General features: G+C 40.7%; 2 protein-coding genes across 2 annotated transcripts in view; one reads left to right on the top strand and one right to left on the bottom strand.

Annotated features, from left to right (window-relative positions):
- The first annotated feature begins 691 nt into the window (after window positions 1–691).
- mbd4 (methyl-CpG binding domain protein 4) lies at window positions 692–18,129 on the top strand. Its single transcript, XM_067412930.1, has 7 exons — window positions 692–977; window positions 2,459–2,811; window positions 2,905–2,964; window positions 10,251–10,385; window positions 12,640–12,789; window positions 15,231–15,334; window positions 17,271–18,129. The coding sequence occupies exons 1-7, from the start codon at window positions 877–879 to the stop codon at window positions 17,343–17,345; spliced, it is 978 nt and encodes a 325-aa protein (XP_067269031.1). The 5' UTR covers window positions 692–876; the 3' UTR covers window positions 17,346–18,129.
- Window positions 18,130–21,013: 2,884 nt separating this feature from the next.
- LOC137038400 (protein disulfide isomerase Creld1) overlaps window positions 21,014–25,877 on the bottom strand; it is a 21,694-nt gene continuing 16,830 nt past the window's right edge. The window contains exon 11 of the mRNA XM_067412929.1: window positions 21,014–22,012. Coding sequence (XP_067269030.1) covers window positions 21,792–22,012 — 221 coding nt within the window. The 3' untranslated portion in view covers window positions 21,014–21,791. The remainder of the gene's footprint in view (window positions 22,013–25,877) is intronic.

Here is a 25,877-nt window from a genome sequence, read left to right as displayed (position 1 = left end):
CAGTTAGCTCGATTGCAGAAGTGCAGATTTATAGCCCTAATAATGATTCAATGACTGATCTTCAGTTCTGTTATTCATATCATGTGCAATAATATACATTACTTTTGCTATTAATTATGCATGTTACTAGTGACAATACAAACAGTAATCAATATGCACATAATATATTAAAAACACAGTAATAATGTTTGAATCTCCTCTTGATTATTATTATTATTATTGAATGAATCGAAAAGAAAATACTTTTTTTTTCAATTCCTAACACAGTAAAATGACATGCACAGTACAATTATTTAAACTGACATGGAGAGCAAAACCTCTGTCTCGTAAAGTCTAAACACATTTCCTGCTTTACACACATTTTGCCATTCAAAATGGCTCTTTTTACATTCACTGAACCAATAGTGTGTAGTTGGTTAGACAAAAACTGGTAATATGAATGAAGTGTGTGCCATTCAATGCAAAAGTTTGCTTTTGATAAATGATGTATGTAGTTTTGGTTGCAGTGGTATATACGGTAGGCTATATGAGGTATTTTGCAGTTTGGGTGTGTGGTTTTGTGAATTGTGAGTATTTTGATAAAAAACAGCCAAGTTTGCAAAATTGTGTGTTAGCAATTGGGAAAAAAACTGTAATAAATCTGACGTTATTATCCTCCGAAGCACTAGGTGTCGAAAGAACAAAAATGTATATCCCAAATCTCCCCGTCTCTAAGCTTCCGTAGTATTTACACTCACAACATACCGTGAGTCCTTCAGGCTCGTCTGAAGTTGTTTGTTAACGCGGTTTAACGCGCGGTCGTGTGAGTCTAATGGGTTACGGTGTGTCAGAGCCGAGTTAGTTAGTTCTCTTCAGTAGTCGAAGTTTAGCTCGATAATGTCGGCGTCTGAGACTGCGAGAGCCGCAGGCTGGAGGAGAGAGATGAGAGAGAGGCAGAGAGGAAGCTCCGCTGGGAGAGTCGACGTCTACATCATCAGGTGCGAGAACCGAAGCTTTTCAAAGATTCGAATCAATTGATTCACTGTTCGAAGCTTCCGAGGGCTCCCGATGGTCAGATAAATGCGACAAAACTCAGACCAGACATGCATAAAAACACATTTTACAAACACATTGCAAAACATATAGTTTTTCAAATGCAATAAACTAATCATACAATACCATTACACATTAAGTGTCTGTGTAATATGTGTTTTTATCCATTTCCAGTGCTGGTTTGGTGTGCTTTATGGATGGCTTAGCTTAGTTTGTGCCAGTCTCATGTTAATCTTGAGTAGCCTATCTATAGACAGTGATGCGTTACTTTGTAACGCCTTACTCTAATCTGACTACTTTTTTCCAGTAACGAGTAATCTAACGCGTTACAATTTCCAAACAAGAAATCAGATTAAAGTAATTTATCCATGTCAGTAAAAAAAATATATATTTTTGCTTTCTTCTTTCATCTCGGGAGAGTATTTTTTCAGAAAATATATATTTTTTTTACTTTCAATTTAAAATGTCAGGAGATTTGCATTGTTGATGTTACTGTTAAAATGCACCTCCAATAAAGTGTAGGCAGAAATGCAGTGGGTGGAGCTAAAGACACACACACACAAACAATACGCTGGTGTTGTTCACATTGTATGCACACACACATTTGCTGCAGTTTCCACTCATGACCGGGAACAAACACACACACACACTTGCAGAATTCCGGAAACACAATCTGCATCCACTGTTCACCTAATCCTGGGTTATTTGGGAAGATGAACAAGGTGATCTTTCCCTCACACGTTTAATACTATTAGGCCTATTCCTTTCAATTGCACTAACGAAGCCTTGTTTACTGAAATCACGTGACTGTGTTTGATGCCACGCTCCGAAACACTGATTCAAAACAAATGATTTGTAAAGGTTTTGAAGCTTTTTGTCTGTCGAGAGACTGTCAAGTTGTTTCAAACTGAGCGAAACGGTGTAAAAATAAATAAATGTTATTAAAATAAAAAGTTACTAATAAATAAAAGTATGCATTTAATACATACAGCAGCTTTGTAACTTTTCTACAAGTATTTAAATGAGTTTAAGTTAGTCGTCTGCTAGTGTGTCAGATGGAGCGTCACTGACTGGCTTAAACCATGATGGCATAATGTGCATTTATACAACTATAATACAATAATGCGGCGACATAAAAAAGGACATTTACTTTTGATCTTTAATACTTTTGAAAACAAATACTTCTGTACTTTTACTGAAGTAAAAATCTGTTTTTACAACTTTCACTTGTAACGGAGTAATATTTGACCAGCAGTACTCAAGTAATGTTGTGTAGTTTGTCCACCTCTGTCTGTGATTCATCACTCTCCCCTAATTGAAGCCCAGTTTGAGCTGTTTACCCAGCTCTTGTGTGTTGTTTACTTGCGTAGATGTAGATATTGTGTGTGGATGTACAGATTGAATCAGATGTGACTTGCTGTCTCAGTCCTCAGGGTAAGATCTTCCGGTCCAGGGCTCAGCTGCGCAGATTTCTGCTCTCACAAACGGACGTGCAGCTGACGGTCAGCGACTTTGACTTCTCCGTGTCTGGACCAAGGAAAGAGAAATCCAGTCCTCTGAGTGCTGAGGTGACTGCCAATGAAGACGAGCGTCGAGAAGAGAAGATGGAGAACGACCTGGAAGCTGAACGAGAGGAACGATTAAATCCACCTCTAGATGAACATTCAGAGGTTTCTGCTTCTGAGAGCCAAGAGTACGATCCGTCAGAGACGACAGGAGGAGAAGAGGAGAGCCTGAAACACACGGACTGTACTTCACCCTCCAAAAACACCCAGAGCGGTGAGTTTTCCCCTCAACAACCCCTGAACTCTGACACGTCAAAGTAACACGGATGGGCGTTTTTAACAGCTCTGTATTCATGTTCTTTTTTAGGGCTGAAGTTCTTTGCAGAGAAGCGGAAAACTAGTCCGTACTTCAGTAGAAGGAATAACGGTAGGATGTTATTGAGTGATACTGTGACCGAACCAGGCGTTAGTGACTAAAGTGATGCCCGAATGGAAAAATGACATTTTCACCCGTTATTCTAATATTTATTTATTTACAGGGACAGTGCATATTAATAAACATTTCTGTCAATATGCCAGAGTTAGCTAAAAGGCTTTTTTTCCACCTGCAGTCCCTAGACAGGTGTCATCCTAAAAGAGAGTGTAATGGCAAAATAATTAACTCCGTCACTTTAATAAAAAAGAGACAAACATTAGCCAATTATCTTTATAAAGGTTTATTTCTTGCAAGAAAGAGCCACAGTCATCAGAGCCAGCATCGAGTGTGAACTGAAGACAGAACAGAAGTCCCAATCTCTTACACTCCCAGTGTCAAAACCATCCCTCAGTAGTTTTACACACATGGTAAGAGTGTTAAACACAGCACAGAAGTGTCCTGCACGGCAGACACACATATTTGCTCCTGTATGAATACAAACACTCTCTAAATAATCAATATTCTTCATCAGTGATTACGAATTTACCATAACAAGAGTAAAAAGTTACATTTTACATAACAATATAACAACTACAATACAGTTTAATAAAGTACTAAGTTAAGATGGACACTAGAAACACATCAGACCAACATCTGACAAACATCAGACAAATACACACAAAGCAAGAAGCAAGCAGGAGGAGCAAATATTATTAGCTTTTGTAAGCATATTGCATGGTTGTGCTTAAAGTCGATTGCTTTATTTGGCAAGGCAAGTTTATTTGTAAAGCACATTTCAAACCCAATGGCAATTCAAAGTGCTTTACATAGAAATGAATTAAAATAGTGGTAACAAATGCATGAGAATACCATGTGGACGAATAAAAATGTAAAACAAGCATAGTTAAAACAGTTGTAAAGATAATAATAATACAATTTTTTTTATTATATTATTTTATAAATGTATAAATATTATTTGTAATAACAACACACATAATAATGACAAATGTTGCCAATATAATCTTTGGCCTGGGTGTGACGTATGGGATTAAATTCCTGGCAAATGTACAGCAGTCACGATCAAAAACTATTATTTCAAAATGTAAAAACGTATATTTAAGAATATATTGCACAAAATTAAAATAATGCTAATATTATCATTATAAGGGCGAATCAAAAATAACGAGCGTCAATTAACTTTAAACACAATAAAACATTATATTGCACAAAACGTAAACTTCTATAATGGGTTCTTAAAAATGCGATTATTTTTTTATTTTTATTTTTTATAGAGTGATTGCAAATGTTTATTGAGCTGTTGCATTAATCCATACAACAATGTTCATTTTGAGTGAGTTTTAAGCACAATATCTTTTTATTTTTGCACTATTTTGTTAAAAAGAGTTCCAAACAAAGCCACAGCAGTGTTTCATCATTCCTGATGTGAACGAGACGCTTGAATCAATGAGCGTGTCCAGGTTAAAGACAGAAGCTGGCTGTTTTACTGTCATATTTAATCGAGAACAGTGTCGGCAGGGGTGGCGTTTACGTATAGCAGAGTACGGCGGTTATCATTCCTGGCATTCAGACAAGTGGAGGAAATAAACATCTCATGATGGTCTGATTTATTAGTTTTGTTGCATATTTAAACAGCCTAACGGCGTGTCCTAACCAGGCGCGATCAGACGCGATGCAACAAGACTTTCAGCGTCAACCCGAGATCAATCAATCAAAAGTCACAGCCAATCAGAAGAGTGTGTGGGCGGGCTCTCACTCCCAACGAAATAGATATGTGCAAACTCGATTCCAAAAAAGTTGAGACACTGTACAAATTGTAAATAAAAAGGAATGTAATAATTTACAAATCTCATAAACTTATATTTTATTCACAACTGAATATAGAGAACATATCAAATGTTGAAAGTGAGACATTTTGAAATGTCATACCAAATATCAGCTCATTTTTGATTTCATGAGAGCTACACATTCCAAAAAAGTTGGGACAGGGAGCAATAAGAGGCCGGAAATGTTAAATGTACATATAAGGAACAGCTGGAGGACCAATTTGCAACTTATTAGGTCAATTGGCGACATGATTGGGTATAAAAAGAGCCTCTCAGAGTGGCAGTGTCTCTCAGAAGACAAGATGGGCAGAGGATCACCAATTCCCCCAATGCTGCGGCGGACAATAGAGGAGCAATATCAGAAAGGAGTTTCTCAGAGAAAAACTGCAAAGAGTTTGAAGTGATCAGGAATGATACTGTAAAGGAAATCACAACATGGGCTCAGGAATACTTCCAGAAAACATGGTGATAAAAACCTCAGTGGACAATTGCCTTTAAAATGACTTAAAATACATGATAGCAATGAGCCAATAATAACTGGTTCAAAAAAATATCAAAAGCAAGTAATCATATGGCTTTATTGAACAACACTGTTAAAATACATAATGTAATATATGTCATATTTTTTATTTAATTAACCAGGTTGGTCTCATTGAGATATAAAATGTCTTCAAGAGAGACCAAACCAAGACAGCAGAACAAACTTGATCACACAATCACAAAAAAGACAACTCAAGTGCATTTCAATGAAATAAGTGCCATTTATTAAAACCTTTGCACGTGTGGATGGACTTATGTTTTATAGATTTAACATAACCTATAAAATCAAAATCAAGTCTTTTTTTGTAGATGCAACAAACATGAAAGCCTTTTTGAACAACATTCAATGAAATCATTTTCTGGGACCGTACACCAGAAGTACTAGTGAGCCGGCGATTTGACAACGAGAGCAAGGATTTACAGTCTTGTTCAAAATAATAGCAGTACAATGTGACTAACCAGAATAATCAAGGTTTTTAGTATATTTTTTATTGCTACGTGGCAAACAAGTTACCAGTAGGTTCAGTAGATTGTCAGAAAACAAACGAGACCCAGCATTCATGATATGCACGCTCTTAAGGCTGTGCAATTGGGCAATTAGTTGAAAGGGGTGTGTTCAAAAAAATAGCAGTGTCTACCTTTGACTGTACAAACTCAAAACTATTTTGTACAAACATTTTTTTTTCCTGGGATTTAGCAATCCTGTGAATCACTAAACTAATATTTAGTTGTATGACCACAGTTTTTTAAAACTGCTTGACATCTGTGTGGCATGGAGTCAACCAACTTGTGGCACCTCTCAGCTGTTAGTCCACTCCATGATTCTTTAACAACATTCCACAATTCATTCACATTTCTTGGTTTTGCTTCAGAAACAGCATTTTTGATATCACCCCACAAGTTCTCAATTGGATTAAGGTCTGGAGATTGGGCTGGCCACTCCATAACATTAATTTTGTTGGTTTGGAACCAAGACTTTGCCCGTTTACTAGTGTGTTTTGGGTCATTGTCTTGTTGAAACAACCGTTTCAAGGGCATGTCCTCTTCAGCATAGGGCAACATGACCTCTTCAAGTATTTTAACATATGCAAACTGATCCATGATCCCTGGTATGCGATAAATAGGCCCAACACCATAGTAGGAGAAACATGCCCATATCATGATGCTTGCACCTCCATGCTTCACTGTCTTCACTGTGTACTGTGGCTTGAATTCAGAGTTTGGGGGTCGTCTCACAAACTGCCTGTGGCCCTTGGACCCAAAAAGAACAATTTTACTCTCATCAGTCCACAAAATGTTCCTCCATTTCTCTTTAGGCCAGTTGATGTGTTCTTTGGCAAATTGTAACCTCTTCTGCACATGCCTTTTTTTTAACAGAGGGACTTTGCGGGGGATTCTTGAAAATAGATTAGCTTCACACAGACGTCTTCTAACTGTCACAGTACTTACAGGTAACTCCAGACTGTCTTTGATCATCCTGGAGGTGATCATTGGCTGAGCCTTTGCCATTCTGGTTATTCTTCTATCCATTTTGATGGTTGTCTTCCGTTTTCTTCCACGTCTCTCTGGTTTTGCTCTCCATTTTAAGGCATTGGAGATCATTTTAGCTGAACAGCCTATCATTTTTTGCACCTCTTTATAGGTTTTCCCCTCTCTAATCAACTTTTTAATCAAAGTACGCTGTTCTTCTGAACAATGTCTTGAACGACCCATTTTCCTCAGCTTTCAAATGCATGTTCAACAAGTGTTGGCTTCATCCTTAAATAGGGGCCACCTGATTCACACCTGTTTCTTCACAAAATTGATGACCTCAGTGATTGAATGCCACACTGCTATTTTTTTGAACACACCCCTTTCAACTAATTGCCCAATTGCACAGCCTTAAGAGCGTGCATATCATGAATGCTGGGTCTCATTTGTTTTCTGAGAATCTACTGAACCTACTGGTAACTTGTTTGCCACGTAGCAATAAAAAAATATACGAAAAACCTTGATTATTCTGGTTAGTCACATTGTACTGCTATTATTTTGAACAATACTGTACATCAAAGAGGGGTCTGCAGTTTAAATCAAACCTTAAAGCTTTACGACACACAGAATACATCATCTGAAGACACTTTGATGGAGCATTCATATACAGCAGATCACCATAATCAGTAACACAGAGGCGTGTGGCATCCACTGGCCTTTTTCTGGCAGGAAAAGTCAAACAAAATTTGTTCCTAAAGAAAAAAACTAGCTTCAATTTCAACTTTTTTTAAAAAAAAACGAAATTCTTTATATGAAGCTTAAAAGATGGAGATCATCAATTAAAAATCCTAAATATTTATAAGTTGAAACTACCTCAATTGTTATTTACAGTTATTAATCAGTAACAATTTTCATTTTTTGAATAGAGTTTGAGAAGACCCTTACTTTGGTCTTCTCTGCATTAACCTGTTAACCGTCACTGGCCCACCGGTGGGCCCATTTGTCACTGCATGTTTAAAACAATTATATCCTATATTCATCCCGATCTAATGTTGGCAAACTATAAATCATTTGAAAGCTTACAAACTCAAGATTCATCCTGTGCAAACCGTTTTGAAATCGGACCTTGTGTTACCATGGAAACGGTGCTCTAAATTATTCTAGCGGGCTCCTCCCCAAGTGCCGTCATCATGTTTCATATTTATTAAACTACTTTATAATAAAAACCTTTTCTAATCTTGATAAAAACACATATCACCGGAAAGGTCTGATTCTCACGGTTCTATATCTGAAAACTGTTTTGTGATATTTTAACAAATATATATATACATTTGACACAAATGTAATCTATAGACAAATCTATAGAATTTCAATGACACCGGTGGCTATTTGTGGTACAGCGCCTAAACAAAATCTCATGGGAACTTCAATTTTTGAGATATCAACTTCAAATTTGGAACACAAATTGATTAGACAAATGGCTTTGATTTGATAGTAATTTTAGAGTACAAATTATTTTGTAACATATATATTTTATATTAAATATCTAATACAGTATATTTGATTTACAGTACATTTAAACTTCCATAACTTTTTTATACTTAATTTTTAATTTGAAGTGATTTCACATAAGCAATACTCTGCTGACTGTCGTCTTCAAAATGAGACCAAACTTATGGTTATATTCCAAAGCATTCTTGAATTGCAACCATTTAAGTTTAGATAGTGAATTTTCACGTATATTTTCAAAAAGGGGGATGACTGTTATCAGGTGCACTATGTAGGATTTTTGCAGTAAAATATCCAAAAACCACTAAGCCAGTGTTATATATTTTGTGGAAAAGTTACATAGTGCATCTTTAATTGATAAAGCTGTGCTTGCACTCTATCAAAATCAGTTTGCAAGCATTCACACCAGGGCCGGCTCTAGGTCTTTGGTTGCCCTAGGCGAGATGGAGTTTTGCACCCCCCACCCCCCACCCCTCCACCCCACTCACTTTTATCGTCTCTATTCTAATTCAGCACATGTCTGTTTACCTAGGCCTACCCCTATCCGAGAAGCACTTATTATTAAACACGTTTGACGCTTTATTTCCACTTTTCAAACATTTTCTCACTTTTTATTGAAAATAAATGCCTTTCCGATCTGATATGTGATGGGAAAAGGGAATAGAGCGAGTGTGGCAAAAGGCAGGATCGAACCACTGATCGATCTGCATCAAATCTTGATCTCATGCGTCTTACCACTACACTACAGCCACTATAAAGAATTTGGTGGACACAGCATATTTGTGTTTAATGTAAATAATATGGCATCTATCGTTAGGCTGCTCCAGTAAAAAAAAAAAAAAAAATACAAAAAAAAGGCCGTATTTATTTCCTTCCGACGCCCATGTAGAGACTTTTGTACTTTTCATAACTAACGTGCATACATTATCCATATTTATAACGAACTGGACTTTTGATATTTAAATTACATCCATGTAGGTTATTGTAGATTATTGTCAGTGAAGTTATGTTTGCCTGCAATGCGTATAGTAATTATGTAGAAAACTAGCAAGTGATAGCTTAGTGACAATATTAATAATATTTATAAAATAAATATTAGTTGATAAGATTGATACTAATTAATTTTATTTTGTTTGACAACTTATTGGCTGATTTTCTTCTTTTCTTTCTTTCTCTTTTTCCGTCCCTGTGCGTGGTTTAGACGCCTCATTTTTGATGAACGGACAAGATGAGCACTTGCCTGACCTAACGCCTAATAATCAATAATCACCATCAATTCAATCTAATAATCAGGTTGATAAGTAATTAAACGTGTGGCTGAGGGGGCGCCCTATGATGATCATGTTTAATGAACATTATGTTGTATTTCGCTTGTTCCAATTCAATGCTTAATGGGAAGTGATGGGCGGCACTAGAGCGCGCTCGCGCCCCTAACACAATTGTCGCCCTAGGCGACCGCCTAGCTCGCCTATAGCAAACGCCGGCCCTGATTCCTAATGGAAGCTGCACATCAATAAATGCCTGTCATCTGCAGAAAAATGGAAAAAAGCATATTGGACATTTCCTCCCAGACACTTTTTTATAAATAGTGGATAAAAGTGGGCCTAGAATGGAGCCCTGTGTGACCCCTTTACAGATTGATATGTAATTTGACATTAGGCCATCAACTCGTGTAGCTGGTTAAATAAATAGATCTCATCACACCCCATGCATTCATACAAAGAAACTATGAACACGTGCAATAACAAGAGCAAAGAAACCAAATATTAATTACTGACTATGTTGAAGTCAGTGTTTGCTTTTCCTGTCAGCTTTTTGTTTTTCTATGCAATTATAAAAAAATTGCGTAGTAAAATAAATCTGGTAGCTGTAGTTTGCCAAATGATTGTTTTACACTCGAGGGTAAAGGTGATGATCTAAAGCTTTCTCTCTCAGCTCTGAGCCGGCCGAAACGCAAAGCCTTCAGGAAATGGACTCCTCCGCGCTCGCCCTATAATCTGGTGCAGGAGACCCTGTTTCACGACCCCTGGAAGCTCCTGGTGGCCACCATCTTCCTCAACAAGACCAGCGGTAGGGCTCTGCAATATATCAAAATATCGCAAATGTACATATCACAATATACATATCACAATGGCACCCAATATCTGAATGATTTTAATAGGCTACGTCAACATTGTGAAAAGTGTGTGTTTTAGGTCAGAGCGTAGAGCAGAGAATAGACTGGGCACACGACTGCTACTAATGGGACTTGCTTGATGCTAATTTTATTATTATTATGCAAACAGACAAGTAGAATATTTACAAAAGAGAAATTAGATGCAAAATACAAAGACCAACGAAACACATAAAAGCCAGTTGTGTGTGTGTGTGTGTGTGTGTGTGTGTGTGTGTGTGTGTGTGTGTGTGTGTGTGTGTGTGTGTGTGTGTGTGTGTGTGTGTGTGTGTGTGTGTGTGTGTGTGTGTGTGTGTGTGTGTGTGTGTGTGTGTGTGTGTGTCTGTGTGTGTCTGTGTGTGTGTCTGTGTGTGTGTGTGTGTGTGTGAGCCTGTTTATGTGGTTTATGAGGACACAAATTTGTATAACTACATGGGTATTACACTGGTATAACGCTATAAATGTGGTTTATGAGGACATATCAAATGTCCTCATAATTCAAATGGCCTTAAAAACATACTAAATGATGATTTTTTGAGAAAGTATAAATGCAGAATGTTTCCTGTGATGGGTAGGTTTAGGGGCAGTGTGTGTGTGTGTGTGTGTGTGTGTGTGTGTGTGTAACTGCACTGCAAAAAATACTCTTCTTACTTAGTATTTTTGTCTTGTTTCTAGTCTAAATATCAAAAAAATCTTACATTAAAGCTACACTGTGTAACTTTATTAGTTTATTCTTAGCTAAAAACACTTAGTTCTTTCAAACATATATGTGCTCATTAATGCATATTTTCTTCTTTCAAGTAATAAAGTATTCTGGTAAGTTTATAATATGCCATTGAAAACACATACGGGTGAGGGGTTCGAATGCCGGTCGCCATGTTGCTCCTCCATCTTGAAAGTACAGTAGCCAAAGAGGGACATACCCGTAAATTCAAGCTTCGCCTTTCGCGTTTTAACACTCGATGGCACCGTGTCGAATGTGAAGAGGGGGATTGCCGTGTTAATCTTGGACTAAATCAGCCACCGTAGGAGTTAAAACGAAATCAGAATTGAGAGGAACAGAAACTAATATTCACTGGATGGTCATAAACCTTTACACCGCTAGATGGGGGAAATATCACACAGTGGAGCTTTAAGGAAACATTTACTAGATAAGTAAAAAAGGCTTGTTTTGGGAAAAAAATAACTCAAAATTAAGCTAAATAATCTGCCAGTGGGGTAAGAAAAATAATCTTGTTTTAAGATTATTATTATTTTACATTGAATTGAATGGACTCTTTTCACAGACTGTGATGACGGGTTTTAACAGTCATCGATATTATAAATCATGCAAAGTTTTTTGTATTTGCATTTTTTTTTTATTGAATGTACATTCATAACACTAAAAGTTTGTATGATATTACTTTTTCATCAAATTACATTAAACAACTTACCGCTGCTGTGAGGGAGTTTCTAATACAGGTCTATAGGAGTGATGGTAAAAATAATATCTTTCTCTCTTTTCACTGCCGTTATCACTCTCACTATATTTTTTCCCTCTTTTTTAAAATTTGTGAAATCACTGTTGTTGCATTTTTCTTTTGCGATTTGAGAAAATGTGGACACAAAAAATATATTTATTTAATGTATTCTCTCATTCACCGCTATGAAAGTTAAAGGGTTAGTTCACCCAGAAATGAAATGTCTGTCATTAACTCGTCTCCCTAATGTCGCTCCACACCCGTAAGACCTCCGTTCATCTTCACACACAGTTTAAGATATTTTATATTTAGTCCGAGAGCGTATGCAAGTGTATGCACACTATACTGTCCATGTCCAGAAAGGGAATAAAAACATCATCACAGTAGTCCATATGAGACATCAGTGGGTTAATTAGAGTCTCTTGAAGCATCCAAAATACATTTGGGTCCAAAAATAACAAAAACTACGACTTTATTCAGCATTGGCTTCTCTTCCGCGTTTGTTTTGAAGATGAACGGAGGTCTTACGGGTGTGGAGCGACATTAGGGAGAGGAGTTAATGACAGACATTTCATTTTTGGGTGAACTAACCCTTTAACCCAACTATGACGACTTCCGCTCTAAGAAACCCGTAAATGTGAAAAGGGTCTATTGTAATATTGTGTGTGTTGCTTCAGCAGGGTGTGTGATGTGTTGTTCTTTATTCCTCCAGGTAAGATGGCGATCCCGACGCTGTGGGAGTTTTTCGAGCGTTATCCGAGCGCAGACGTGACACGAGCGAGCGACTGGAGGGATCTGTCTGTCCTGCTGCAGCCATTGGGGCTCAGCACGCTCCGCGCCAAAACTCTCATACGCTTCTCTGGTGCGTCTCACACAGAGCTGGACAGTAACTCGGCTCATTTACTCAAGTGCTGTACTGAAGTTCACTTGTTGAGTATCTGTGCTTTACTGGAGTATTATTTTTTCTGTAAACTTCTGACTTTAACTTCACTCCATCTGAAAGACAAATATCGTCCTCTTTACTCCACTACATTTCTATCAAGGTCCTCGAAGTGGAAAGTCGTTTCTGTCGCAGCTTTGAAAGTCAGTGATGATTTTTTTCTTCTTTTAAAGGTGTTTGGGTTTTTGCAGAAAGCCTTTCAGGAATCACTCTTGTAGAGTCTCGTGAAGTTCAATGATTTCACAGCATTTATTAAACACTGATTTATAGTTTAGAGCAAAATGGAAGAAGACGGATGTCCAAATGCTCATTTAGTGGAGTATTCACATAAACAAAGTTGATTCTGTCTTCAGTGAAGGTGAACAGTGTGAGAATATCAGATGTGTATCAGTGTATTGGATCCGTGCATTCGGCCTTAAAGTGACAGCAGCTTTATAAAGAGCGTTGTAACTTTTCTACAAGTATTTAAATGAGTTTAAGTTAGTCGTCTGCTAGTGTGTCAGATGGAGCGTCACTGACTGGCTTAAACCATGATGGCATAATGTGCATTTATACAACTATAATACAATAATGCGGCGACATAAAGAAGGACATTTACTTTTGATACTTAAATACTTCTGTACTTTTACTCCAGTAAAAATCTGTTTGTACAACTTTCACTTGTAACGGAGTAATATTTGATCAGCAGTACTTTTACTTTAACTCAAGTGATGAAGTTGTGTAGTTTGTCCACCTCTGGTCACACACACCTGATACAACTCTTCACAAGCCACGAGATCAGCAGTTTCAGCCGGCGTTACTGCTTTCATAGGCCGTTTATATCACAGTTACAATATACAGTCATGGCCAGAATTATAGCAGGGTTCCCTCGGGGTCTTAAAAAGCCTTAAAAGAATTACATTTATTAATTTGGAAATAATACCTTAAAAAGACTTTTAAAAGTCTTGAATTTTAATGTCTGGGTCATAAAAAATGTGCTGTATGTAACTTCTCCTTATTGTATTTTTCCTCAAAAGTTTCATTTGTCAACCGCGATTAGTTTGATTAAATAATGTAGTATAAATAAAGAGTGGCGGAATAACTGAGAACGCAACGCAGGTCCGAGTCACAGTACAAAATACTGCGAACACGTGAAGCCTTCAGTAAATGAAGAACACAACACAAACACAACACAGACCTCAGGCAACAAGCAAAGGAGAAGCGCCGCTCTAAAGCAAAGAAAGTAGCTAGCTAATGTTAAAATAACTTAATATTGACTACGTTTCCATGGACAGCAGTAATCTAATTATTGACCTTATTCTAAATAAGACAATATTCTGATTAAGGGGTTTACATGAGTTGCTTTGAGAGTACTCCGTTCATGTTCCCGTTTTACATGTTCTAGAACATAGATCGATTATGGCACGTCATTACGCCCCCATGGCACGCTACGTTCTCCAACATCCAATCATAGCGTGACTTTGGCAGGTCTGATAATTTTATGGGCTCAGGAAACTCGCTGTAACTTCACCTGCGGGTGTCGCTGTTGGACAGTGTTACTTTACATTAAGAAGTATAAAAATCACTCGTTTTTATAATGTTTTATATACATTTACATTGATTTATTTTTGTAACATTATGTATTGTCTCTTTCTGTTTTTTTGAAGAGACACTGCCCCTCTTTCCTCCTTATTGACAGCCTACATTTAGAATAATATCTTTGATTAATGATGAAAAAGGTTTAAAAATCGTGACTGTTGTTTTTCCTGCCGTCGAGCCACAGGCGTTCACTGAATGACCCATCTGGTTCGCGATTACAGATACAGACTTATTGTATTTTTTTTTACAATGAGCATAATAATTACAACAAAAATATAAAAAAAAATGGAAGAGGACGTGTGTGTGTGTCGTCCTAATGCACGAGAGGAGGATAGTTTGAGTGGACAAAGACTCTTTAAGGGTCACAGATGGAGAATCACAGAGATTAGTTGAGTCTTGGGGTCAGAAAGACAAAAAAAAAAAAGATCCGCTCCTACAGCACCACATGTTGTTTGGGAGGGATTGACTGGGATTGACACGACTGGAGCTTCAGACAGACCTGGTTCTGTGGTCAGATGACACTAAAAGAGCTTTCTGGCAGAAAACCCATCAGATGGGGTAAAAAGCAGCCCATGCCCACGGTTAAATACGCCGCTGGATCTTTAATGTTGTGGCCTGTTTTTTTTTGGTGAAAAATTGCAGGATATAAAAAGCAATTACTTTCTTTATTTGTTTATTCCCTTGTGGAAACGCGCTTCCATTAATATAACAGTGTATTGTGTTGATCTTAATGCGTTGTGTTGTTTGGCGTCTCATGATTGTGTGACGTTTCTCTCGTTTGTCAGACGAGTATCTGAGTAAATCCTGGCGATATCCCATCGAGCTCCACGGCATTGGCAAATACGGCAACGACTCGTACCGAATCTTCTGCGTGGAGGAGTGGAGAGAGGTAAAAACTACATCATCATCACATGAGCGGTGCTAGTGCGCCACGGCTGACGTGTGTGTGTGGGCATGTTCTTGTGACATATGAGGACACAGGTGTGTATACAGGGTGTCCGCGGGGTTTTAAAAAGTATTAAAAAGTGATAAATCAAAATTGTCAAATTTAAGGCCATTAAAAGTGTTAAATGTCGTCTCAGAGGTATTATTTTTTTCCAAATTAGGTATTATTTTTTCAGACTATCAGGTGTCCTATTCTGATTGAAATTCTATCTGCGTTCGCGTTAGTTCGTTTAAATATGGGCTTTAGCGTATCTGGGCACATAATCAAAGATCTTTTGTCTCCGTCTCGGCGTGTGTTTGATGCTGACGTCATATTCAGTGGTCGTTCGGCATCATCTCAGAGCACTGCGCGCTCAACAGAAAGTGGCTGCATGGCTTACGTTTTATTTTAGACTTGCTTCAAGGCATATCTTCAACGACTGTCCCCATAAGAGCAATCTTAAACGATTTATATAAAGTCTAAAATGAACAAAAAGAGTTGTGAGAGAATGAGGCGCGATCTATAGACAGTATATAAACAGTGAGATCCGGGTGTCTGTCTGCTCTTAAAGGGACAGCAGCCAATAAAGCTTCCTGTCAGGGAACAGAGAAAATGACTCGCTGCTCTTGACTAAATAACTTTTGTAGCTTTAATAAGGATTAACTACTTAATTTATAGTTTATGCAGTGCAGACTGCATATAACTTTGATAACTGTATACAATTTCTGTATATTTCCTAACTGTTAAGACAGGAAGGGCTGGAGTAAACATGACATTTATTATGGGTTTATGTTAGAATTGTTTTAAGTTTATTTAAATTAAAAACTGTTATATTTTTGAAGCCTAATAATAAATGTAAAAAAATAAATAAATCAGTAGCTGTATTAATATCAGTAATACTGGCCTTCATTCAGAAAAAGATGCCATTTAAACAAGTATTTAAAATATACTGTCTTTATGTTGTTTCTACATTAATTTGATTAACTGTGAAATTATTATATTAAAAAATTTATTAAAAACATACAAAAACTTTTTTTTTAATTGCGATTAATCACAGAAAAAATGTGTGACTAGTCTAGTTAAAGTTTTTAATCGATTGACAGCACTAGTTTTTAGTATTTTGTTTAATTCAACAACTTATCACAGTTATAGAAATGTAATATTTGGCTCAGGTTTTGTTGCTGGAAAAAAACACTAAATCATTTAATTGCTGAATTACCAATTATTAATTGAATTCAAATGTGTGTGCAGTAATGCTTCTCCTTAACCATCCTTTGTGAATGTTGAGATGTATTTTACTGTGTCTGAATGATAACTTATGACAGATTTCCTCCTGGGGTCGATTCTAAATCTATTCTTTTTTGTATGTTATATGTGTCAAAATCTGTGTAAATAATAGAAAGGCCGCTGATTAACACTTGCAATTCAGTGTCGTGATGGTTTTAAAAAATATTCTGAAGGTAGTAAAAAAGGTATTAAAAAGTAGTAAATTTAACTTAAGGATTGCTGTATATACCCTGGTATAATGCCATGGGTATGACACAGGTATTACAGGAGAGGGTGAAATATGAGGACATTACCCATGGCCCCACTTTACAAAAGGCTTATAAATCACACAGGAGGAGTTTTTATGAGAAAGTAAAAATGCAGAATGTTTCCTGTGATAGGTAGGTTTAGGGTCTCTCTGTGTGTGTGTGTGTGTGTGTGTGTGTGTGTGTGTGTGTGTGTGTGTGTGTGTGTGTGTGTGTGTGTGTGTGTGTGTTCGTGTTCGGTAGGTTTAGGGGCAGTGTAAGGGGATAGAAAATACGGTTTGTACAGTATAAAAACCATTACACCTATGGAATGTCCTCATATCTCACAAAAACAAACGTGTGTGTGTGTGTGTGTGTGTGTCCTGCAGGTGACGCCAGACGACCACAAGCTCAACGACTATCACGCCTGGCTGTGGAGAAACCAGGAGCGGCTAGGAATCTGATTGGACTGATTTTAATAAAGCGTAACGTCTGCAGGAGCATCAGTGTGCCGAACGCATCAGAGATCAGCTTCTACCACCTGAAAACATGAGCCCTTTTAATTCAGCAGTTCAAGAGAAATGTTTGAGGCAAAGATGTGTACAAATAAATCAGCTTTTTATCTTTTGTACATGCTTTGAATTTAATGAAGCCAGTGTGAAATGGTCAAGGGTCTGAAATCTGTCACCAGTTAAAAATGAATCAAGCCAGTCAATTAAACTAGTTTTTAATGGAATCAGTGTCCTCCACCCTAACAACACATGATAAAAACAGTTTAAAACATAATTCACATTAAGGCTGGCAGAATCCACGCCCACAGTCGCAGCTGTCAATCATTATAGGGCACATTCACACTGGAAGAACATAAATATGACAGACGAGATGAATAAAAGCTGTGATGAAATATTTAAAGCATGCAGAAACACAGATCAACGCTGTCCTGAAACTAAAGACATGACGAAGGCCATGAGTGCTGAACACACGGAGGCTGAAGAGCTAAATCACTTCCATTACGGCAGTCTTCCGGTTCCCACGGCCCAAGGAAACCTGGACATATCGGCTCGTTTAAAATGGGGCATATTCATGAACGGACCTTTCTAAGATGGTCCATTTTGGTACATGTTCTAGCTGTTCTCAGGTGCAGCGTTTTAAACACTCAGTATTGTGCTTGTGAGAGTAAAACTTGCAAGCCACAGTGATGTCTTATTTGCAATTGTTCAATAAATCTGTTGACCTTTAACCAGTTCAGATTGGTCTGAAATCAAATAAAGATTGAAAATAATTGTATCCAGGGATCATGAAAATGTATTGATCAAAGAATGTGGGAGCCCTGCTGAAATGAATCAAATGATTTGCCATAAAACACTACTTTCTCACACACACTGCACAGTGTTGCATTCATGCATCTGGGAATGTTGCATCTACTCATAATCCCCTCTGTTTTACGCACAATTAGGATAAATAAATACAGTATAAATGAGATGTCAATAACATAAATAATGAATAGTTCACCCCAAAATAAACATTTCCTGATTGTTCACTCGCTCCTGGGCCATCCATGATGTAAATGCTTTCTTTCCTCAGCCGAAGAGAAAAGAAGGTTACAGGAAGTTTCTCCATCTAATGCAAGTGAGATGGTGCTCAATGTAGAGCATTTTTAACGGTCCAAAATCCATATTTAGGCAGCTTCTAAGGGCTCCACGTGACCCCAGCTTACCAATAAGTGTCTTCTCTAGTGAAACCACTGCATGTTGGCGAGAACACGTGTGACTTTAGCATGTAACAACACACATGCATCATGTATGGCATTTGCGTGTTGGCGAGGCCCCTCTAGTAACGTTTGCATGATGGCGAAGCTACGTGTGGGACGTTTGCGTGTTGGCGAGGCCACGTGTGGGACGTTTGCGTGTTGGCGAGGCCCCTCTAGTAACGTTTGCATGATGGCGAAGCTACGTGTGGGACGTTTGCGTGTTGGCGAGGCCACGTGTGGGACGTTTGCGTGTTGGCGAGGCCACGTGTGGGACGTTTGCGTGTTGGCGAGGCCCCTCTAGTAACGTTTGCATGATGGCGAAGCTACGTGTGGGACGTTTGCGTGTTGGCGAGGCCACGTGTGGGACGTTTGCGTGTTGGCGAGGCCACGTGTGGGACGTTTGCGTGTTGGCGAGGCCCCTCTAGTAACGTTTGCATGATGGCGAAGCTACGTGTGGGACGTTTGCGTGTTGGCGAGGCCACGTGTGGGACGTTTGCGTGTTGGCGAGGCCACGTGTGGGACGTTTGCGTGTTGGCGAGGCCCCTCTAGTAACGTTTGCATGATGGCGAAGCTACGTGTGGGACGTTTGCGTGTTGGCGAGGCCACGTGTGGGACGTTTGCGTGTTGGCAAGGCCACGTGTGGGACGTTTGTGTGTTGGCGAGGCCACGTGTGGGACGTTTGCGTGTTGGCGAGGCCCCTCTAGTAACGTTTGCATGATGGCGAAGCTACGTGTGGGACATTTGCGTGTTGGCGAGGCCACGTGTGGGACGTTTGCGTGTTGGCGAGGCCACTTGTGGGACAATTGCGTGTTGGCGAGGCCACGTGTGGGACGCTTGCGTGTTGGCGAGGCCACGTGTGGGACGTTTGCGTGTTGGCGAGGCCACGTTTCGGACGTTTGCGTGTTGGCGAGGCCACGTGTGGGACGCTTGCGTGTTGGCGAGGCCACGTGTGGGACGTTTGCGTGTTGGCGAGGCCACGTGTGGGACGTTTGCGTGTTGGCAAGGCCAAGTGTGGGACGTTTGCGTGTTGGCGAGGCCAAGTGTGGGACGTTTGCGTGTTGGCTAAGCCACGTGTGGGACGTTTGCGTGTTGGCGAGAACACGTGTGACTTTAGCATGTTACAACACACATGCGTCACATATGGCATTTGCATGTTGGCGAGGCCCCACTAGTAACGTTTGCATGATGGTGAAGCCACATGTGATGTTTACGTGTTGGCGAGGCCATGTGTGGGACGTTTGCGTGTTGGCGAGGCCATGTGTGGGACGTTTGCGTGTTGGCGAGGCCATGTGTGGGACGTTTGCGTGTTGGCGAGGTCATGTGTGGGACGTTTGCGTGTTGGCGAGGCCATGTGTGGGACGTTTGCGTGTTGGCGAGGCACCGTGTGGGACGTCTGCGTGTTAGCGAGGCCATGTGTGGGACGTTTGCGTGTTGGCGATGCCACGTGTGGAACGTTTGCGTGTTGGCGAGGCCATGTGTGGGACCTTTGCGTGTTGGCGAGGCCCCGTGTGGGACCTTAGCGTGTTGTCGATGCCAATTGTGGGATGTTTGCGTGTGGGCGAAGCCCCGTGTGGGACCTTTGCTTGTTGGCGAGGCCAAGTGTGGGACGTTTGCGTGTTGGCGAAGCTACGTGTGGAACGTTTGCGTGTTGGCGAGGCCCCGTGTGGGACGTTTGCGTGTTGGCGAGGCCAAGTGTGGGACGTTTGCGTGTTGGCGAAGCCACGTGTGGAATGTTTGCGTGTTGGCGAGGCCCCGTGTGGGACGTTTGCGTGTTGGCGATGCCACGTGTGGAACGTTTGCGTGTTGGCGATGCCATGTGTGGAACGTTTGCGTGTTGGCGAGGCCATGTGTGGGACCTTTGCGTGTTGGCGAGGCCCCGTGTGGGACCTTTGCGTGTTGTCGATGCCACTTGTTGGATGTTTGCGTGTGGGCAAAGCCCCGTGTGGGACCTTTGCGTGTTGGCGATGCCACGTGTGGGACCTTTGCGTGTTGGCGATGCCACTTGTTGGATGTTTGCGTGTGGGCGAAGCCCCGTGTGGGACCTTTGCGTGTTGGCGAGGCCCCGTGTGGGACCTTTGCGTGTTGGCGATGCCACGTGTGGGACCTTTGCGTGTTGGCGATGCCACTTGTGGGATGTTTGCGTGTGGGCGAAGCCCCGTGTGGGACCTTTGCGTGTTGGCGAGGCCCCGTGTGGGACCTTTGCGTGTTGGCGATGCCCCGTGTGGGACCTTTGCGTGTTGGCGATGCCACTTGTGGGATGTTTGTGTGTGGGCGAAGCCCCGTGTGGAACGTTTGCGTGTTGGCGAGGCCCCGTGTGGGACCTTTGCGTGTTGGCGATGCCACGTGTGGGACGTTTGCGTGTTGGCGAGGCCACTTGGCCACGTGTGGGACCGTTGCATGTTGGCATGGCCACACGTATGACTTTTACATGATGGCGAGGCCACACGTGTGACTTTAGCATGATGGCGAGGCCACACGTGTGACTTTTGCATGATGGCGAGGCCATGTGATCCATGTGTGTTGTATTAAACACATTTTTTTTAGCAATAAACTGAAACAAATACTAACGAACAGCAACAACCGTTTGTTTTGAACAGCACTGCTTCTTTACGTATGACTTGCCCAAAATGCATATGTCACGCGAAAGGTTATGAACTCACCCGTCTCATGGAGGTCACATTGCAGAGATGGACCAAGACCAACATTTGTAGTTTTAAAGTATATCATTTATATATATTTTTCACTTGCATTAGATTGTTTTCCTCCAAAACCTTAATTTCTCTTCAGCTGAAGAAAGAAAGGCATTTAGATCTCGGATGGCCTTAGGGTGAGTAAACAATCAGGAAATGTTGATTTTAGGCTGAGCTGTTCCTTTAATGTTGCGAGAGTGCCAGTATGTCATCATATGTACAGTTCTTCTACCTGAATGGGTTGCATACGTCTCCATGTCCATTCACTACCCGTGGAGTCTCAGAAACACAGCAGCAGCTGAACTGTTGAAACACAGTGTCTAAATGAGCTTTTCAGCGTCGTCATCATTACCCAGCAGCACTGTGGCTCTGTCCCAAATGTCGCTGATTTGACATGCATCCCTAGAGCCACGGTGGCGGCTGAGCCCGGAGCTTCCCGTTCCAGTGGCGTCAGGCGGTCCCTCGATCCATCAGCGTCCTTTTAGGATGCCGTCCAGCACGCGGTCGCCCTTCTCCGAGAGCCAGTATCCCGCCATCGCAGCCACGCCGCCGATGAAGATGGCGGTGAACACCATGTCTCCTTTGGCGGCGAGAGTGGCGAGCGCACAGATCACCACACCGAAGAACATCTGCTGGAGGACGAGCACCTCGTCGTCTGTCATGTCGTCAAACAAACCCTTATCAGGACCCGCTGTGGAGACACAAACGGAGTGGTTACAGAGCGGGTCTTTACAGGTTCACACACTCCAGCCACCTTTCCAATGCAAATGACATTCGAACTAGCCTGACGGTGGTCATACTCAGCTCTCTGAATATAAGTCTGATGCTCCATTGGGCTGTGATTATGGGGCGTGTTTCAACCCAACCAGGAAAGACCTTAATTGGACAGACCAACAACCAATCAGAGCAACGAAGCGACGCATAACATTAGTTGTCAAATGTCAACAGACAGAGCTCAACTGCACTGTGTTGCCAAGTCTGCGTTTTTTTCCGAGGGTTGTTTTCTATGTCCGCGGGTTGAAGCGACTATTATGATATATAGACCCATGAGTGCGAATTTAGCAGCAATCTTACCAAAATAACACACATTTTACCCCCAACGCCATTTTTTCCCCAGAGAACCCCCAGAGAAGCTATTGTTTAGGGCTAGTAGTTGGCGGGTTTTGTTGTAAAAACTTGGCAACCCTGTCTGCACGCGCTGAAATAAACGATCTTAGCCGGTGTTGTAAAAAATAAAATAAAATTTAATGATACACAGAGTACTTACCCCACATGATCATCATTTCTGAGAGAAATAGTGAAGGTGATGCAGATACGAACAAGCTCTCCGTTTAGGATTCAAACAAATATAACTCAAGCCCCTTTGATGACGAGATGATTACGGTACTGTTGATCATCTGTCCATCATCGGCTAAAGCCCGCCCTGATGATCTCATTGGTCAGTTTCTGTTGATCATCTGTCCATCATCGGCTAAAGCCCGCCCTGATGATCTCATTGGTCAGTTTCTGTTGATCATCTGTCCATCATCGGCTAAAGCCCGCCCTGATGATCTCATTGGTCAGTTTCTGTTGATCATCTGTCCGTCATCCTCTAAAGCCCGCCCTGATGATCTCATTGGTCATTTCATCAGAAACTGTTCGGAGATAATTACTCCTTTAGGAATCGAGGCCAGACCGAACCGCATGACCTAAACATTTTGTGGGCGGGGCTAAGTTCGGCTGGCATCCAGGCTAGACCTTCGGACTAACCTGGTTAAAACCTGAGCATTGTCAATAGTACATCAAAATGTTACAGTGCCTTGCGAAAGTATTCGGCCCCCTTGGACTAATGATTTCATAACTTATAGCGTGAGTTATATACTACTAGTAAATAAAACATGATTTGCGAGACATTAAAGACTATTTAACACAATTTAAATGACAAAAATCAAAATGTAATTTTATAAGAATACTAATCAGGCTCTGAACAGATTATCCAAGAAAAGTTATTTCAGCCAATAGAAATCGCTCTGGGGTCCTAAGCGGACACGATTTCACATGGGGGACAGGATTTGTCATCACATCGGCGAACACTGCAGCCCCTGTACGACTCTCTATTGGGAATGAATGATTTCCAGTCCAACGGCTGTTGTTTGTCGTGTGCAGTGGAAAGGCAGTGTGTGTATGCGGTGCGTGTAACGGTGTGTATGTGATGCAGGAGCCGCATGCTGTTGTGCTTTCACATATGCCGCGTTTGCGGTGCGTAACTGATCCGCGGCTCTATACCACAAACATAGCATTTATTCATTATTTTTATATTAAATTTAAATGTTGTTAGGCTTCTGAACATGGCTTGTCATCATTGCAATTCACTTGTATACACTCTTTCATAGATGACACTATTATACGTTTTATTCTATTCCTTTATTCCAATAACTTTAAATTAATTTAATTATGACATCATCCAAAATCCTGTTTGTGGCACAGCAAAGTGTCGTAAATTAACTCTAAGACTGACACTTAAGATTTAGTCCTACACTTCACTTTAAAGTATGATTGGGACGCTTGATAACTAACTTTTAATCGCAGGTTTGAGCCAAGAATTTTTTTACTCTTAAGTCAATTCTTAGCAGTGTTCTTGTGATTAATTCTTAGGGTGCGTTCACACTCGTAGTTCGGTTAGTTTGGTTCGTTGGGTCCGGACCAAAAAACAAAAACAAAACATATAGTCCTGGTCCGCTTAGCGTTCACACTGGCATTTTTAACAGCGAACCTAAAGTTACCGAACCAAAGGCACAGGGAGACGCTCACAACCTGATTGGTCGGCTTATATGACGTAGGAGCTGCTTACCGAACATTCAGAACGACGCTGTGTGCTGATTAAACGCCATCATTTTATGCGTGTACATGTGGCATTATCTTTACCCGCTGAGAACTCATGAAGAGCTCATAAAATGTTCAAAACATTCAAAACAGCTCCAGGATTTCCTCCATTGTAAAGAGACGGCCGTTCTGTCGTCTGTACCGACTGATGGCCAACAGGTCCTCTGATGAGAAGAACCAGGTTTGCTTTTTGTGTGTTTTTTTTCTAGCATTTTCGAAACATGCTCGTCGGACCAAATATTGATGAGGCTCTTCCTCGTTGCTCCACGTTTGCCCTCTAACGTTAAAGTTACTCATTTTAGATACACTGATCGATCTTTCAGCGCTGTCAAATCAGCTGACTATGCGTCGCATCTTGTGACATCACGTCCGGTTTTTGGTTCGTTTTCATGACTTTGGTCCGTGTTGCGCTCATATATCAGTCGAACCGCACCAGAGTTCGTTTAGAAGCGGACCGAGACTCATCTTTTTAGCGCTCTCGGTCCGCTTGTTTGGTGCGCTCCTGGGTTCAGATGGCAGCATTCACATATGTGACACGGAAACCATGACAAGTCGGCAGCTCTACTTTCGAGCAAAATGAGAAAGAAGCGTTTTTCAAATTATGTGATTTTCGCGTTTTTGCAGAATCTGTTAGTTGAAATCACGATGAAGCCTCTCTGTGTTTGAGATGGCATTAATGGTATATTTAAAAGCGTATATTTTGAGGTTGAAATCGCCTTGTTTTGTCTGTGTGTATTTCTATACTGGCTTGTGTTATTGCCCCGCCCTCCAAGGGACGCGTGGCTGATTAATTATGCAGCGCTCTGGCCGGCTGTAGAGATGATCTGAGCGACGATGAAAGCGACATAATAAGACTGGATAATACCCTAATCTACAACTGAGCGAAGATGAAGAAGAGGAAGAATGTATCAGACTGGCTTCAGACGAGTTGGACCGAAAGAAATCAGGCGATATCGATAGTAACATTTAACGGGGATAAAGACAGAGAAATGGGGAAAATCATGTCATCAAGTTTTGACGCAACTCGATCAGAGGTTCGAATCCGCCTTTTGCCACACTCTTCTCAATTCTTTTTGAAAATAAATGCCTTTCCGATCTGATATGTGATGGGAAAAGGGAGTAGAGAGAGTGTGGCAAAAGGCGGATTCGAACCTCTGATCGATTTGCGTCAAAACTTAATGACATGCGTCTTACCCCTACATTATAGCCACGGTTACAGGCTTTACCCATTTCTCTGTCTTTATCCCCTTCAAACAGACACACAGAAGACCCCGGCAAACAGAAAGTGTGCCCGAACGACTTATTTCATTGGAGGCAACGAGATCTGCAAGAATACTTTTCTGTTTCTTATGGGGTGTGTTTCCATAAACACCAAAGTTTGTCGTTTTGTGTTCATTCTAAGAACACACACACGTTATCTCATGTTTAGACCTTCCCATACCTACCTATTGTTCTTAACTGGCGTTTTAATTGTAATCGTTAGCATCGTATCACTTGCCAAAAAAAACGTTACTATAATGGGCTTTTAGATGTTAATGTTAGCATTTGCTACCCTTTATTATTAAAAGTATGCGGTCCGATTTTTCCCGTTGCGTCTGTCGTTACTAGCAACCATACAGCTTTACAGGGGGTGTGGCTTATCTAAATGAGATGTAAATGAGCCCTATTGTCACTCCCAGCAGGTGAGAACAGGT

This window comes from Pseudorasbora parva, chromosome 13 (genome assembly GCF_024679245.1).
Source record: "Pseudorasbora parva isolate DD20220531a chromosome 13, ASM2467924v1, whole genome shotgun sequence".
Taxonomy (NCBI): Eukaryota; Metazoa; Chordata; class Actinopteri; order Cypriniformes; family Gobionidae; genus Pseudorasbora; species Pseudorasbora parva.
The sequence above is the reverse complement of the archived record's forward strand: the minus strand, read 5'-3'. Positions and strand labels throughout refer to the sequence as shown.

Coding starts and splice junctions, on each gene's coding strand:
- mbd4 (XM_067412930.1), top strand. CDS start 877: ATGTCGGCGTCTGAGACTGCGAGAGCCGCAGGCTGGAGGAGAGAGATG. Junction 10,386..12,639: donor CTTCCTCAACAAGACCAGCG/GTAGGGCTCTGC, acceptor TTATTCCTCCAG/GTAAGATGGCGATCCCGACG. Junction 12,790..15,230: donor AACTCTCATACGCTTCTCTG/GTGCGTCTCACA, acceptor CTCGTTTGTCAG/ACGAGTATCTGAGTAAATCC.